This window comes from Sarcophilus harrisii, chromosome 1 (assembly GCF_902635505.1).
Source record: "Sarcophilus harrisii chromosome 1, mSarHar1.11, whole genome shotgun sequence".
NCBI lineage: Eukaryota > Metazoa > Chordata > Mammalia > Dasyuromorphia > Dasyuridae > Sarcophilus > Sarcophilus harrisii.
The window spans coordinates 405,783,211-405,798,384 of NC_045426.1; the positions used below are offsets into that span (position 1 = coordinate 405,783,211).

At 34.5% G+C, this 15,174-nt stretch overlaps 1 protein-coding gene across 1 annotated transcript in view; it reads right to left on the bottom strand.

Moving 5' to 3' along the window:
* Positions 1-12,601: 12,601 nt before the first annotated feature.
* Positions 12,602-15,174, bottom strand: part of ZNF622 (zinc finger protein 622) — a 33,697-nt gene continuing 31,124 nt past the window's right edge. Inside the window, exon 6 of the mRNA XM_031946139.1 lies at positions 12,602-14,497. Within this exon, the coding sequence (XP_031801999.1) occupies positions 14,370-14,497 (128 nt within the window). The 3' untranslated portion in view covers positions 12,602-14,369. The remainder of the gene's footprint in view (positions 14,498-15,174) is intronic.

Below are 15,174 nucleotides of genomic sequence, written 5' to 3' on the forward strand. Positions count from 1 at the left end.
ATTCAACCTTTCCCCATGTACTGATTCCTACCCTCATGCAAACAAACATGTTCATCTTTAAAAATATTTCACTTGACCCTCTACATCCCTTCAAGCCATTATCCTATGCCTCTCCTCCCTTTCTCAGACAAATTCCTATCTATTCATTGATTCTACTTTCTTTCCTTTCCTTCCTTTCTATTGCTGAACTGAAACTGCTCCTAAATTACTTATAATTTCCCAGATGCCAAGTCCAATGGCCTTATTTCAGTCCTTATCTTCTTGACCTCTGTTGACACTGGTGAACAACTTTTCCTCCTGGACACACTCTTTTCCCTTGAGTTTCCATGACACTGCTGTATTTCCATTTTCCTCTCACCTGTTTCACTGACCACTCCTTTAAAGTCTTATTTAATCAATTATTATCCACATTATGACTTGAAACGATAGGTATTCTCATAAATTTCTGTCTTGGGCCCTTTTCTGTTTCTATACTCTCTCATCTTATGACCTCATAGGTTTAATAATTGTCTCTATGCAGATCCAAATCTATATATTCAGTCTTAGTCCTTTACTACTTTTAAACATTTCCAACTGGACATCCTGTAGGCAGCTCTAATTAAATATATCCAAACAGACATTATCTTTTCCATTTCTGTCCTCCCCACAATCCATCTATCTTCTAAACTACTTTTTTTTTTTTGTCAAGATTACCACCATTCTTCCATTCCCTCACATTCAAAACCTTAGTTTTATCCAACTGCTCACTCTCATTCACTCAATATATTTAATTAGTTGCCAAGTTTTCTGATATCTGTCCTCACATCTCTTGTATTTATCTCCTTCTCTTCACCTACATAGTCACCAGCCTAGCCCAAGCTTTTCTCACTTTTTCACTGGTCTATTTTAATAACCTGAAAAATGGCCTCCTTGGTTCAATTTTCTTCCCTCTCCAAAACATTCTCTACATGGTTGTCAAAGCGATATACCTAAAGAACGGAGATGATTGTGCCATTTTCCTGCTCACTAATTCCAGTGGCTTTCTAGGATCACAAATGAACTCTTTTTCATTTTTAAAACTTTTCAAAATCTGGACTCAACTTACTTATCCAACTTTACCTTTTTTTATATCTTATTCCCCATTATCACATTGTAAAGTGTAAATCAAATTACCTTTCTTGTAGTTGGTTTCCACAATATCTATTATCTGTGGGGGTTTTTTGTTTGTTTGTTTGTTTTGAATTTTTTTGTACAGGTTGTCCTTCATGCCTGGAATACTTCTTGCTTATCTCTTCCTTTCAGAATCCTTAGTTTTCCTCAAAACTCCATTTGAATTCCTTCAACATGAAAACTTTTCAACCCCATTCCTATTCTCATTTACCCTGTAAATATTTTATATAAACTTTTATCTACTCATATTTAGACATATTATTTCCGACTCAGAGAATGTAAGTTCCTTGAGGTCAGGGACTTTAAAAAAAAACAACTTTGTATTCCCCATTCAAGCACAGTATCTGGCACAGAATGTCTTTAACAAATGCTTAAATTCAGTGATTGTCGGAAACTATGCAAAATGCAGTACTGAAGATTATGAATCTTGGCAAGAAACTTAAGTTCTTAGAGGCATGGTCTGTATGTATATCTGCTTCTTATAGAAGGTAAGAGTTTCAGTTAAGAAAGGCAATTTTGAAAGTAAAAAGATGATTTAAAAAATGATTCCTGAAAAATAAGATTTAAATTTCGGAACCATACTTTTAAATCTATGAATGACAGACTTTTCATCAGGGCTGGATGGAGTACACAACAAAAGTTAGTAAAAATGTATTTGCAAATCTAATCTTTATACTGAAAAGGAAGGGGGAAGAAGAAGATAACTGCAGATGCTATTTAACACAGGCAGCAGCTATAGCACAGGAAGAAAATAGTAGTAAAGAAGCTCAGAAATTCAAAGGAGATTACGTCTAAGAAAGGATGCAATAAACTATAACTTCGAATGTGTAAACATAAATGCAATAAAGTATGGGTAAGAGACAAGGTGAACTAGAAATCCTAAAGCAAGACTAATTTGACTTTATAGATATAACTGAGACACAAGAGTCCTATCTGACTAGTATAGGGCTCCGGAATGGTATACCTTATTCAAAAGAAAGAGATTAAAGGAAGAGAAAGGGATTAGCATAATGCATTATTTTTAAAATTCTAAACTGATACCAAATAAAATTAGTATTTCCATATATAAAGTAGAACAAAAATAAAGGATTGTATATGAAATTTCTATCATGTTATATAGTTTGCTTTCTCTTTCATGTGTATAATAAATGCAACATGTAACTTTCAAAGAGCTCATATTTGTCTGTATTTCCTTTTAGGGCTTCCTTCTGTTCTGTGAATTTTAGAAAATGCTTCAATGGCTCTCTTTTATTTCTTTTCTTTTTTAATAACTGTAGCACTAATTCTTGTTTTTCTTCCCACACCACTCCCCATTTAAAAAAAAAAAAAAAACCCTTGTAACAAAATACATAATCAAGAAAAAACAAATTCCCATATTGTCTGTGTACAAAAATTTATGTCTTATTATACACTCTGAATCCATTATTCCCTTGTCAGCACAAGGGGAATATGATTCATGGACAGGCCATCTAGAATCATGACTGGCTATAATCTTACATCTTAAGAAGATAAACTAACAAGAGTAAATCCAGGAATTAGAAAGGGAAAGCATGGTGGGTAGTATTTAGATGAAAAACAAGGGAAGAGGAAACAAAAGCAATTTTCTCATTGGCATTTACTACAGACCACCTGGACAGAAAGAAGAAATATAGGCACACCTTGAAGATACAATAGGTTCCATTCCAAATCACCACAATAAAGTCAATTATCACAATAAAATGAATCACAAAAATTGTTTGTTTTCCCAGTACATATAGAAGTTAGGTTTTACACTATATTGTAATCCACAACAGTATTATGCCTTAACAAATGTATATACCTTAATTTAAAAATATTGCTAAAAATGCTAACCATGATCTGAGTTGTAATCAGTGAGTCATTGTCTTTTTGCTAATGGAGGGATTGTCTTTTTATTGATGACTACTGATTGATTAGGGTGGTGGCTGCTAAAAGTTGGTGTGGCTGTGGCAATTTTTTAAAATAGGACAATAAATTTCTCCACATTGATTGACTCTTTCTTTTACTTCAACACTTAGCAGTCATTGTAGGATCGTTAATTAACCTAACTTCAATATTGTTGTGTCTCAAGGAAGAGGGAGGCGGGAGGAGAGGGAAAGAGATGGGGAATGCTAGCTGATGGAGCAGTCAGAATACATATAACATTTATTGATCAAGTTTGCTCTCCTATATGAGCACAGTTCATGGTGCTTCAAAACAATTACAATAGTAATGTTTCTGATTATCACTAACCAGAGACTATCATAACAGATAGTAATAATAATAATAATGAAACACTTTGAAATATTGTGAGAATTACTAAAATATGACACAGACACTATGTGAGCACATGCTGTTGGAAAAATGGCAGCAACAGACTTGCTCAGTGCAGAGTTACCACAGACTTTCAATCTATAAAGAAAAAAAAAATCCAATATCTATGAAGTACAATAAAGTGAAGCATAATAAAACAAAGTAAGCCTGTAGATAAGAAATTCAAGAAACAGATTACATGTCTAGTATGAAAGCATGAAATAATAGTGATGAGGGATTTCAATTATTCAGTCATCTGCTGGAGATCTTTCTGACAAAAGCCGAGCAGTTAATAATTTCTTGTCTTATTTTTATTATAATTTCACCTTTCAAAAGGTGGAGGAAACAATGAGGAGAACTTCTATTTTCTCTCTGATTCTCATCAGCAAGGAGGAAATGGCTGGTGAGGTGGAAATGATGGAAACTTTGTGGGGAAAAGAGCAATTCCTATTAGAATGTATAATAGAGAAAGAAAAGATAGTATGACATGAAAACTAAATTATAACATTACAGAGATTTGCATTTTGAGAGAGCAAATTTCAGTAGGCACAAAGAAAGGATAGGTAATAATATCCCATGGCCTAAAATTCTAGATGTAGTAATCACTATTCATATATGGACCCCAAGAAAGCTACACCCTCAGTTCCTCACTCATAAATAAGTAGCCATTCAAAATCATAGCTCATGAACCTCCACTAATGTGTTTTCACTTACTATGTCAAAGGACACATTACTTCAAAGCAAAAGATATTTAATTTTCAGCACACCAAGACAGGTATAAAAATATCCTTCCCATACAAAAAGGTCGCCACATAATCAATGGATGAGAATATACAGGAAAAATTATTAAACCAATATATACATGGCTTGAGAACATACATGGAAGGAAATATGCATCAGGAGCTATTGGCTTGTATAAATCCTGTTTTCTCAATGAGCTGAGGAGATTTTTGTTTCTTTCTTTCTACCACATTGCTCTTTACTGGGTATCTCTGCAGATTGTTCTCTGATGGCAAATGCTCTATTCTCATCCTCCACTGACAGGCCATCAGCTGCAATGTAGCCTCTTCCACTACCACCTCCCTCAAAGGGGGAAGAATCCATCAGCTCTATCAGTTCACACCCTTTAGAGCTTTTTAGGTCTCTTATGATTTCCAGCCAATTTTCATTAAGCATTTATTTTGTCTTTCTAATTCCTTTTCCCCTGAAGCCACTTGATGTCTCTTTGTCTCAATTCGGAACTGAATGATGATTCAAAATTCTTTTTAACAACTTTCATATCCTTGGGTGCCCTTCAAACCAATGCAGAGATTCCACTTAACTAAACTGCAAAACAGCTGATGCGCTACACTAAGGTGATATATATAATGACCCTGGTTATTATATAAAATGGCAAAGGAACAAAACTGAAAAGGGAAAAGTGGAGTTGATGACATTGGCAATCTTTGTTCTACGAAGTCAGCCCAAGAGAGATGGGAATATCTCAAGAATGAATTTCTTAAGATAAAGACAAGCAAGTCCAAAGAGGAAGAAAAAGAATCATAAATGAAAACAAAAATGGAGGTTCTACTAAGGTTCTAAACAAATTCATTTGGAAACAATTCATATTTAAATCAGACTTCAAGATTTTCAAAACATTTTTCTTATAAAAATCTCATTGGGTAGGTTGTATGAGATTATTCCCATCATACAGATGAGGAAACTAAGGCTGAGAGGCTGTGACTTTCCCCATGATCATTGGTCTACCGTCTGAAGCAGACATTTTCCTGATTACAAGTCTTATTTTCTTTCCACTGGGAACTGAAAACATTCAAAAGGAAGAGGGAAAATAACCTCTTTTTTCATCTTTCTTCCTCAATTCTTTCTTCAACATTTATTTTCTATTCCTGTCTTCTCAGTTGTACAGCCCAATGCCATGTATGTTAGGCAAGTGTGATTAGTTATAATAATAATGACAGATGCTGGGTTGCTAACAGAGGAATATTTACTTTACTGCAACTCATATCCCACATAATTTCATAAATGAGAGTTGTAAAGAACTCTTGAATCTCTAAGGGCTGTCACTTCATCTCAGTGAATCTGTTTCAGTGAAAAGCTGAGTACAGAGATTCTTTTTTGCCTTTTTGTATCTCCAATGCTTAGTACAGTACCTGACACTTAGCAGGAGCTTACTGACTTGACTGTATATATATACATATATTTTATTATGCAGAAATTTTAAGATTTTGTCAGTTATTTCTAGCTGAATTGTGATTTGATTGCCAGAGCTTCAGATTAGGAGGAGTACCAAATTAAAGTTGTTAAGTGTGCTAGAGTTGGACAAAAGAAAGCTGAATTCTAATCCTAGCTCCCATACTTACTAGCTGGGAGGTCACAGATAAGTGATTCAGCTTCAATGAAATGCAGTTTCCTCCTCCACAATCCAAAAACCCCTACTGTAACCAGTCATAGTTCTAAGGAAAAAGGGTGACATAGGGGAAAGAGCCAGAAGCCCTAGATGTAATCTTGGGTAAGTTACTTTATCCCCTAGATCTGTTTACTCATCTAAAATGGGGCAGGGATGCTGAACTAGATGGCTTCTGAGGTTCCTTTCAATTCTACATCTATGACCTATTAATTTACAAATTATAGAGGGAAACTTTTCCACAACTTATGATTTGGACTACATTTTAAAGTTAAAACAAACCCATCCATTTAAAAGTTTCCGCAACATATACTTCATTGAAAATTATAAACAAATTAGTTATTTTCATCTTTAAACAAAAGAATTCATTGCATCCAAATGATAATCCTTTGATAGAAACATCTACAGACCTTTTTTTTTTTTTTGCCAAAAGCTTTACTCTACAACACAATTATTAAAGGATAATAAAAATGGCTTCATTTGAGGATGCTTAGACAGCTAATCTACCAAAGTGATTTAGATGCCTGATCAATGAGATATTTTCAAATAGCACCCAACACCTACCCTTTTGTCCCAAAGGAATGATGATTTATAACCTTGTCAAATAGAAATTTTATTTTACTTCCTGGTTTTATTGCTGTTCTTTCAGCTATCAAGACACAGCTTAGAGGTCATCCCTTGGGAAAAGGGAGGGAGAAATCTTGGGCCCTCAGAGACCTTTGCTGAAACCAGGAAACACTCAGTATTGACCAGTTTTATTGAAATCAATATGAGGTAGACAGAAAATGGTAGCAGCTGAGAGGAGTAAATTCCAGTCCACATTTTCCTTTAAAATACAATTTGCAAAAAATTTGGTCAAAGCAAAAATTGAGCACGAGAGGTATGAAGACAATTTGTGTTTAATCATAACTTAAATGAATTTCAATTTGCACTATTGAAGTCAAAGGCTGTATAGGAGAGATAGAAGATTGTGGTAATGAAATGCCATACTTTTCTTTCCTTTTGTATCAATGTGACTAGTAAGGACAGAGAATAAAGAAGCCAAAAGGGGGGAAAAAATCTCACTAAAGACCAACTGTGATCATTGTTTAGTGGCTCTTCACTGATTTGAGGGTCTGTTTTCTAGATAGAACCAATCCAAGTATTTTCAGATAGGTTCTGACATGTATGATTAAAAATGCACTTTTGACAAAAATCTAGAGTTATTGGTGGTACCCAACTGATGCTCCTACACATTGAAATACCACACTCCTATTAGAGAGTAGGGTAGTAGTGTAAGGTGGTCTTTAGTCAGGCCAAGGTTTTTTCACTGTTATTTTGAAGGCTAATGATCTATCACAGGTTACCTCCCTCAATGCCCTTTCAGAGGAGGCAACACAAATTATCAACCCGAAATATAGAATAGTTAAAGACCTTGCCAAAAACTTAGATTTCCTTCTATCCAGAACCACTTTAATGTGAAGGGGAACCATAACTCCTGAAAATCAACTACTGCTTAGAACCCTATAACTGGGAAGTTTAAGGTAACTTACCAAAATTAAAATAAAATCTGACAACGTGGTTCACAAAGTATGTTTGAATGGAGCTGAGAAAAATAAGCATTGTTGATAGAATTTACCTATCTGGATCAGGTTAAATAGGATGGGACTTTTTCAGAAGTTAAAAATAAGTCTATCTAATACACTCCAAACCCACATTCCTTAGGAAGGTAGGTGGAGATCTAATTTAAAAGAGGTACTCCATTTTGAAATTACATCAAAAGCCACTATCTAAACAGGGATCAGAACTTGATTAAAAAATAAATAATTGAAGCAACAGAAACTCAGACTTGCATATTGGGCAAACAAGTTCTCTCTATAGGGAAAAAAAAAAAGCAACTCATTTTTTGTAGGTTAGGCAAGATTTTCTTCTCAATTTGACACATTAAAAATTCAGTTAGAGAGATCATTTATAAGTCATAGATGGCTGGAGTTTTTAAGCTGTTGTTTTTGAAACATTGGATGGTCTTATATTCATTCTAGGTAAAAGAAAAGTATTTTTAAAAGGAATTTGGACTAGAATGCCTATTAAATAATTGGTACTAAGTCCCTAAGGGGAAGGCAATCTTTGAGCAAAACACTTCACCTTTGGGGGGGAGGGAAAGTCTTCAGTTTCTTCACATGTAAAATGGTATAATTGACCTAGATGATCTAAGTAAGATCTCTGAAACCCGTAGACCTAGTTCAAAAAGAACTTTTCCCCCTATCCCTGTTGCTAGACATGAAGAACTGTGTGTACTAAGAATGCAATCTCAAGAAATCCCATCCTCTTTCAGAGCTCCAAATAAAAAGAGATGGGTAAGGGATGTTAGCCAGTAGAGAATCATTTCTAGCTTATGAAGGCAAAATCACTTGAGTGTCAAAGGTCTGAAGACTCCCATGGATGATGTAAAGGTGCATATTCAACAATGGCTTGCCAGCAAAGGCATTATTAGATATTAGTGGTAATAGAAAAATGTTAGCACTCTTCAGGTGCTCTTAGCTTGTCCTCTTGCCCTCATCAAACTTACCAGATGTGATAGTCAGTGCCAGGTAGTGCTCTACACATATTAAAATTTCCATTTGCACTAAGGAACCTCCCTTCTTGTGACTTAAAAAGGGGGTTCCAAGTAAATGGTCATGTGCAAAGGGGACTTATCTTTCAGGATGGTCCCTAGTGATATTCACCCCATGTAGATCTTTTTCTTTAGTGGGGACAAGTACCAGACATATTTCCAAGGCTTAAAGTGATATATTAAGGTCTGGATAAGCTATAATGGTACTTTGCCTATACAATTTTATTCTACAAATTTCTACAAAAATGTAGCATATAGGTAGTACAGTGAATTATCATGTTACACTTAAGAGGCTGAATAAAGAGTTCAAATTCTTTCTTGCACATTTAACTGCCTACATGTCCCTGGGCAAGTCATTCAATTTCCTTTAGTTTCATCTACAAAATGACTGTAAAATGTATATATGTGTATATACACATACACATACTATACATGTAATAGCTAGTATTATTAAAAATGGACCAAGTTCCCTCCACAAGCTATCTTTCAGGCTGATGGCAACAATCCCACCTCTCTCTTTTGCTGCTTTGACTTACAACTTGGTCTGACAATCTTGAGTCCACCTGTGGGAAACCAAGCTTTCTACCTTGCTGAACTTGAAAACAGTGCTGATTCTCCTCTTCAGCATTATTTTACACAGGAGATTTTTGGGATACTGTAATGTGGAACTAATTTCAATAGTAGATTTGAGACTATTTCTCATTTTCTTTTCATGAACAGACCAAAACAATGGTATTCCCGGGTACTTGGATGAAGATATGAATTCATTTTGTTGAATTTTTGTAGAAAGGAAGTTTTCTGTTGCAAGGTAAGGTTTCAAGTAAAATATTTCAAACCCCGTCACATACCTGTGTAGACTTGAATCATGGCACCTTGATCCTGTTCTCAGTCCTGTACAATCCTTCAGTCCTCCAATTTTTTGTTTTGTGCCATACTGTATAAGCCCTTTTGTCCTGCGTTTCAGCATTTTTTTATGGCTAGTAATTCTTGCCCTCAACATTTTAAAAATTTGGTTCTATTTTCTCATGGAATTCAAAAAGAGTAGATTGTAGGCACCAAGCAAGGAGAGTATGGGCTCTTAGAAATTTATAACATAGAAACATAATTTATATGCACATCACCTTATGAAACATTGGACTCTACTAATATTAAAAAGCTACCATCTCTTTATCTTAATTATTCAGCAAAGTATGCTACTAGCTAAACTGAGCTAATTATCTGATTTATTTGGATTCACAATATACCTTACTTGGTTTAGTTGTTTATGACTAAGCTTAAATACAACAAGGCTAACAGCAATAATAAAATCCAGTGTTTTTAGTTACTGTAGTACTCCTAATTCCTCTAGGTATATTTTGGTATCATCCTTACCCTGCCACTTTATTTGAATAAAATCTTGGATCAAAGGGTATTGGTGCAGCAGCAGGGAAGGGACAAAATTGAAGGGTGAAACACCAAGGAAATAAGTATGCAAAAATAGTCTGGAGGCAGGAAAAACTGTTGGAGATTTGGGTCTCAGATGTGGATTTAGCTACAGGTAATTGGATTTTCCAATTGTTCAAGGGAAGAAGGGCCTCCCTCCTACTCTTTTTCTCTTAATATTCAATCCAATACTTCAAGGACTTGCGACTTTATCAGAGTACACGCTCTAAAAACACAGATCGCATCTATAACTTAGGCAATCTTGAATAGTTGATTTGGTTATGACCCCACAGCTAAAATGAACTGAACTTAAGCTAGGTTGGCTCTTAAAAGACATACATACATTTTATCAGTGGATCTACGCTTGAAGTCTTTCTAGTTTAGCATGACTTACTAGAGATTATGTTCCACTGCCATGATCTTCTAGAACTTGGCCAGGTTCACCTCCATTGCAACAAGATGTCAGTCAAAGATTTTTGATGAAACTAATAAAAATAATCGCTCCCATTTACATACTTTCAAATTTACCAAATTCCTTCTACAACAATCCTTTGAAATAGGTAAAACAAGCATTATTTTTCTTATAGTTAAGTAAAAATGTGTCCCTTTTGCTCTTCATATTTTCTTCTTTTTTGTAACCCTGGCCACATACTCTCCTTGCTAAGTCTACATTGGCTGATATTTTGTTAACATAACATAACATAACATAACATGTCATGTTATGCAGGATATACTTTTAAGATAGTTCTTTCATCTTTCATTAAGCATCCTTTTATACCAAGAAATATGGTATCAAGGAAAATTTTCTTCATGTTTAACTCAAAAATAAATGTATAAATAGATGAATAAATAAAATGCCCTATTTAATGCCTATGGCCAAATACCTATCAACCATTCTAGGAATACTAAGACAAAAATATAGGTCCTACTCTGAAGAAGTTTATAAAAAGATATGAAGTAACAGAAAAGACTTTACTAGAAGAGCACAAAATCCAAATGCAGCTAGTTTTGATATGTGGAATTTAGGATAGCAATGATGCTAAAATTACTAGATTTCATTTCTCAGTAATAAGTTCAAACTGCACATGTGTCTTGTTATTTTCAGGCCTGAGCAGTGATATGGTTTATTTCCCCTTAAAAGATAGAAGTTGTAATTAGTAAATAACTTGTATGAAGTCATTTCAAAAGTGAAAACAATTTTCTCATTGCAGTTCAAAATGTGATGAACACAGGAGAAAATTAGGAGATAAAATTGAATTCTCTTAACTTTGCTACAAACACTGTGTGTGGTCTTGGACTATTAAAACTACTTTTTCATCTAAATAATGGGAATGGCCTAGATTAACACTTAGATCCCTTGTTCCTCTAAAAAAATTTTTGAAATAAAACTTTCCCCTTTCCCATTTTGTTTAAGATAGTGTGCTTTAACATTTACAAAAACTTTTCGTGATATGTCTGAGGCTAGTATTCCAAATATGATCCATTAGAAATCTCATCAATTTCCCTACCCAATACTGCAAAAGTTCATTTAAATGAGGTGTATAAATACCACATTAATTACAAGTTATTCTTTTGGAATCATTAAGCATTTATAAAATTTTCTCCAGTTGAATACCATCTCCTTAACTTACTTGGAATATTTAGTGTTTTACTATCTGACAGAAAAGCCACTCTGATTATTTTCTTACTCAAAAATGTACACGTTATTGTTAAATTCCATATTGCTGATGACCAAATTTGTAAGATTTTATTGTGCTAAACATAAGAATTCAGGGTGGCTAGGGGGAAGGAAATGGCAAGTTAGGAAAAATAATAGACATTATAGTAAAAGAGAGAGCCATTTCTTTGTATTTGGTAAATGATTTAAGGGTAACATTTGTTTTTATTTACATGATGCAAACTGTAATTTTTTAAAGCTTTATTTACCTAGGATTTCATTAAAACTTTGGGAGATAGGTGATGCAAGGTAAGGAAACTGAGGCGCATGCTTACATAACTTGTCCATGATCACATTAACTAGTATTAATACTAGTATTATTATGGGCCCGGTATTAATACTGATACTAAAGCCTATGTCTTCTGACTTAAAACAAGTCCTCAAAATTCATTATGCCTCATTTGTTTCAACTTAGTAACTAGATTTCCCAGACTTCTATTTTCAGAAACAAACTATGACATCCTTAAAGTGATTTTATTGAGATTTTCAATTTTAGTCAAACCCATGAGCAACAACAGCTAAATGTTCCAAAAGGTCAGCAAAAACGACAAGGAAATCTTAAAAAAAAAAAAAAAAAAAAAAAAATACTGCCAATATTGTTGGCCTCTCCCTTTAAAGCATAAAAGGTCAAGTCAACATTTACTTATGAATGCATTCCTAAAAAAATTTAATTTTCCAAAGCATTCCCTTCTTCTGTTTGGCTCCTACATACAAAGTAAGGTACCTGAGAATTATTATGCAAAGCAGAACATCTTATCCAAAGCTGCTGAAATTTTCCTTCCAGCTTAAGTCCACTCCTGATAGCTGAAACTGTATAGAAGCACTGGGCTTCTTTGGCATGCATGGAAGAAAGCAAAATAATATTCTCACTTCTGATCCTAGTCATGATGTCTCCTGCTAAATGACTGCTGCACTAGCACACCAGGGCCATCTGGTCCCATCCTCAACCCCACCAAAAGAAATGTCACACAATTTATTTTCAGCCAGCTGCAGCAGACAACACTAATTTGGTATTGTCAAAGAATACCTTTTATTGCTACTCCGATATCCAGAGTTTAAATCATTTCTCTCTGCCAATAGATCCAACAGTTTAGTTTTTTTGTTTTCTTTTCTTTTTGGGGGGGAAAAGTGAGGGTAGTGAGGAGGGAAGGAGGAACAACAACAGCAAATATGTTGTATCCAAAGTACATAAGAAAGAAATATAGAAAAATATAATTTCATAATTTCAAAATCAGTTACGTAGTTCTTCAGGTTAAATAATTTAAGAATTGAAAACAAAGCACCTGTAGAAAAGTGAGGTCTAAAGGCAAAATATCAAAATATGAAAAGACAAAGATTTTGGATTTTAAGCACTGAAATAGCTTGTTTATATAATTCTAAGTCCTGAGAAGAGTTTTATCTCCTTTGAATTGCCTGTTGTTCACAAGGCTTCATTTTTCTGTGCAAACATAAGCCCAGGATGAGAGCCTAGGAACTAAAAACAATGCAGAACTTCTCTCAAGCCAAGGAGGTGAAAGTGTTGGGAATCAAAAAAAACAAGAACATATCGACAGAAAAATCTAGTGAGACAAAGAGATATAGAGTCTCCATTCTTCTCCTTTTTACAGTTGAAAAAAAACAAAGTCTAAAAAATCAGTAAGCCAATGAAACTAACACCATCGCCAGTAGTCATTTCCCAGGTTGTTCATTCACTTTTAAGTAGGCAGTACCAATCCACAAAGAGTTATATACTTAGGGTCCTGCCCTCCACAAGAGTGGAACAGGCTAAAAACAGACAGACTCAAGAGAGATTTCAATATAAACATGAACAACAATCATGCTGGAATAACAAAGAAAGTAGGAGAGGCTGGGATACATAATTAACTTTCTGATTTTTAAATCTTGGTACCTCTTGGGTAAGTTTTAGCACTGATTTGTGTGATTCAATTTGGCATTTTCTATATTCCATGAATTGTCTGAATTAAGATTTTGGTTGAAGACAACCACACCTATTTTCTGAAGCAAAGATTTCTTTCGAAAATAAAAATTAGAAATGATACATGTACTTTCCACTTGGGATGTACCACATTAGTGAAAGTTTGAGGGAAAAACCGTCGTTAGCTCCCAATGTTCAAAAGGCTTTGGTACATAGCATTGTCACCTATTTTAAGATGAGCTATAGAAATGAAAACTCTGTAAGCAAAAAAGTTTGAAATGCCTCCTGAAAGATGTTCTAGTTTAATGAAACTACACAGTGCAGTTTTATCTCAGCACCAGCAGAGATAGTCATACAAACTTTATGGAGAGGTGAAAAGTCCAATTCTCTTCATAGAAATTATAAGTCTCAAAACTGCCGTAGATGGCACACAGGTAATTCCACCACACCATGATGTGAAAAACTGTTGTTTTAGAAGTTAAACTAAGATTGGATTTGACAAGTCATCTTGAAAGTCTCTCAATCATTTCTTTCATTGGATATACTGCTCTCTGATACACAAAGTTATCTAAAAGCATAAGCAAACTGCCAAACTAATACATACATGTTACTGAGTACAGTGATCACTCGAGCACATTTCGTTCTGTACATATAAAGCTTTTAGAATTTGACAGAGATGACATTTGAAAACTGGATGATTTTCAGTATTATGATAGGTAAAAGTGGTGGGGGGAATAGTGCAATAGCAGTTGAGGAGGTTTTATCACACTATCAGACATCAAGATTCTCAGAGAAATCAGGAACTTCTGAAGTGATGAGATTGCACTGAACCCTACCCTCCAACACTGCCAAAGGCCACTTAAAACCTCACTTGAGCCCTATAATGCATCTGTTTTGTGGCATTGTTGCTCATTCCTGTCTTTAACATCCATTTTGACTTCATCCTCTGGACATACTGCATGTCACGCTCCCGCAAAAGAGTGGCTCCTGTGAATAAAAACACAAAGCAAAGAAAGAATAACTAAGTATTATCAGTTGCAAAGAAAAACTGTTCTGTACAAAATTCAGTTCTTATGATGCTTATAAAAGCAGTCATACCCTTAAAGATACAAAGAAGGCACAGAAAGTGCCTACTAGAAGAATGAGGAAGAGATGAAATCAGTCTTTGCCATAAACAAATGATTTTGTAACTTATGAATTCCAGCAGAAGAGGAAAACTGCATGTATGTTAGTAGTTTGATATTTTAAAACTGATTTTAATTGCCCAGAGCTTTCTAAGCAATCAAAAAGGTTACTCCTCACTTAGCCTTTTCACTTGCTTGAAATTTTCACTCAATAACTAAAGACAACTAATTTTGCAAAACGGACAAATCAGCAGAACTCTTAAAAAAAAAAAAAAAACAATTTCAAGCAGATAATTTGGCAACTTCTGTTGTTGGCTTTGTCCTGATCTCTTAGAAAATTAAGAAGACTCACAAAAACAAGAGGGACTTTTATCATATAACCTTCAAGAGCAGGACTTACATTTTTTTTTTAAACACAAATGAGCATATGATAGTATCATTAAAAAATTTAAAGGCTATTTGTGCATTTCCATAAGGTGAAAGACAGTTCTAAGCACCTTAAAGTTTACCCTGGTGCTTTAAACAGTCTCTCACTGTCTA